This window comes from Asparagus officinalis, chromosome 8, assembly GCF_001876935.1.
Source record: "Asparagus officinalis chromosome 8, Aspof.V1, whole genome shotgun sequence".
Classification (NCBI taxonomy): Eukaryota; Viridiplantae; Streptophyta; class Magnoliopsida; order Asparagales; family Asparagaceae; genus Asparagus; species Asparagus officinalis.
In genome coordinates, this window is record NC_033801.1 from 77,613,541 (window position 1) to 77,616,600 (window position 3,060).

At 36.6% G+C, this 3,060-nt stretch overlaps 1 protein-coding gene across 1 annotated transcript in view; it reads right to left on the reverse strand.

Moving 5' to 3' along the window:
* The window catches only part of LOC109821405 (UDP-sugar pyrophosphorylase-like), a 2,257-nt gene extending 313 nt beyond the window's left edge, over nt 1-1,944 (reverse strand). The window contains exons 1-3 of the mRNA XM_020387594.1: nt 1,843-1,944; nt 869-922; nt 635-775 (exon numbers count right to left, since the gene is read on the reverse strand). Of these exons, the coding sequence (XP_020243183.1) occupies nt 635-775; nt 869-922; nt 1,843-1,944 (297 nt within the window). The remainder of the gene's footprint in view (nt 1-634; nt 776-868; nt 923-1,842) is intronic.

The following is a 3,060-nucleotide window of genomic DNA, read 5'->3' on the forward strand; positions in this document are numbered from 1 at the left end:
GCAACTTCATAGAAAACAACAACTTCATAGAAAACAACAACTTCATAGAAAACAATACAAGATTGTGTTTGGACACTAGGATGCCATAAAAACTGAGCTGCTAGTGAAGTTTTCCGAAGAATTTTTTTTTGCGAAAACAAGTTCATCCAAAGTCTGGAGTGGTTTTTGTTTCTAATATACAATTAACATTAATCAGACATTTCTACTTTCAAAACCATATCTAGCATTGAATTGATGAGAAAGGACGTACTTGTTCCAAATCCTTTCTAATCTCTATCAAAATCATTAGAACTCAGGAATCAAGTTAAACTTGAACAGAATAGATTGCTCTTCACAACAGGATTAACCGCATTTTATATGTTTAAGAAACATAATGTGAATATACCAAGTCAAATGGAAGTCCTTAGTGTAAAAATATAGTTTTTTTCAACCAAATGCATAAAACTAAATGCACAAACCCAAGTATGACAAACCATATGATGATTTATCATTTATATGCACCCTAGACCCAAAGCATACCCATAACATGAGTTCTTTAACATGTCTCCTAAATTAAAGTAAGAAACAAAAGGGAGAAATACTAGCAACATACAAGTGGACTAATTTATCAGTATGAGAGAAAATAAGATTGCACCTTAATCCCCTTGTACCCAAGCCGCTCGCCAAGCCCACCTGCGACAAGAACAAATGCAACATTCTGTGCTTCTCTAATGCCTTCTTCTTCCAACATCATAAAGTTATCATCACCAAAGGTTAATACTTCGCCTGATGGAACCTACACAAGAAGTCTACTTCAGGCTACGTCATAGTCTCACTGATAATAAAGAGCAATATGTAATTTGTAGCTTTTTAGATATTTTGGAATAACCTTATCAAATGTTAAAAATAGGTTCAAAATAATGCAATGCTTATCTGCTTTTAACTGTTCAGTATCAAAAGTCAGTAAGAATTATGTCACATGAACAATATGAAATACAATGTACATCAATGAAGCATGAAGTCTCTGAGAGATAAAATAAACTCGAAGAGAACGGAGGCCACGATGTTATCTGAGCTTGAAGTTGAGAAATCACTACGAGATCGGAGAGATCGGAGAAGAGAAACGGCTGACCTCTGCATCAATCTCTTCTTCCTCTCCTCCTTTGATCTCTGACCCTATTTCATTTTTGCGTATTTTCACAAAACCTCCCCTAAACCCTAATTAGCCCGCTGAGAAGGATAATAATGGGCCTTTGAGGATGGGTTTCCATTGGTACTGGATGAAGGGGGTGAGTGAATGGAGAGGGGAAGAGCACATCCTTGGGGGAACTAAAAAAATTCAAGAAATTGAGCGACGTTGCATCTTGTGTCCTGATATGGTCCGACATCCAGAAAGATCTCAAGGAATCAGCCATGAACGAGCATATGAACATTTCAAGAACATTAAAGCATGGTCTAAGTTACATCAAATTAACAAGCACATGAACCAAAAGATTCATCAAGAATCGCACGGATCGATTCAGCTGATCAATTGCACTCGCAGCAACACAAAAGAAACAAAATCCGAATCCCAAACTCCCATTGCACTAAGATTCTCTTACATAAATCTGAATGAGAGAGAACTAATTAATGAACATTTCAAGAAAATCAAAGATACAGCCTAAATTAAGTCAGACGAGCACAGAAACCAGCAGGTTCAACAAGAATCACATAGATTGAGCTCATTAATCGATCGTACTCACAACAACAATAACAACAACAACAACAACAACAACAACAACAACAAAGAAACAAAAAGTCCTGATCCCAAACTGTCTCATTCAAGCAAGACTCTCAACGGAAAGCTAAGGGCAAATGAATTACCTCAGCAGAACTCGATAGAGGCCCTCTAAGGTAGAGCTTATCGAGGCCATTCATCCCCTTCTCATGAACAAAAAACCGTGCCCTCGCTGATGACTCCGCCATCAATAAACCCTAGCCCTGGTTTCTCTCAGCCACTCTCGGAACAGAATGAACTTTTGAGGGATGAGATGGGAAAAGAGCAGATCCTTGGGGGCGGCTGTGATCAGAAGAGAGAGAGAGAGAGAGGAGATTAGTGGGGAATGAGAGAAATGAGTTGGAGGTGGCGGGGCGGGGGGATAGGGTTAGGGGGAACGAATAAAATTTTGGGGGTAGGGGGAACAAATGAAATTTTGGGGGAAATGAATTAAACGAATGAAATTTGGGCGGGGGAGGGGGGACCGAATGAATTTTTGGCGACGCAGAAGAATAAAACAACATCGTTAAAAAAGGACCTTTTAGCAAAGCTAACCTAACACGTCGCCAAAAAGAGACTTTTAGCGACGCAAACCTAACACGTCGCGATAAATGTATACTATTAGCAACGCCAACCCTAAAACATCGCTAAATATATATATTTTTACCGACGAAAATAAAAAACGTCGGGAAATCCATACACTTTTACCGACGCTTAGTTAAAACGTCGCTAATAATATATACTTTTAGTGACGCTAATTATAAATGTCGGGAAAAATATATGTTTTCCCGATGCTAACTAAAATCGTCAGGAAAAACATAATTTTTGGCAACGTATTTAACCATGCGTCGGGAATAAGCGTCGAGAAAAGTGCAATTTCTTGTAGTGAAATTAAAGCAAAAATAAAAATAAAAAATAAAACTCTTGAATTCAAGGTGATTCTATCTTATAAAGCCTAAGCTGACCGAGTAATTAAGCCCAAGGAGTATTTCCATACTAATGACCTTAGCCCAATTGGGTTAGGATCCATTGGCCCAAAACTGGTTTAAAAATACTATATATATATATATATATATAGTTATATTTGTATATATGGTCTTGGAAATTATTTTAGATCAAGCAACTTGAAAATTATTTAAAATAAAGAGTTAGCATGTTCTTTTCAAAACTTTTAAATTAAATTTCCAAGTTTGGCTTAATTTTGTATTGCTATAATGAGAAGATTTTCTTAGAAATATACTTTAGAGTTATATATAAAAACGTTTTCTTGAGTGATAACTGGCTTCAATTTGATTGTCTAAAGTTATCAAGTAAATTTAGTTATT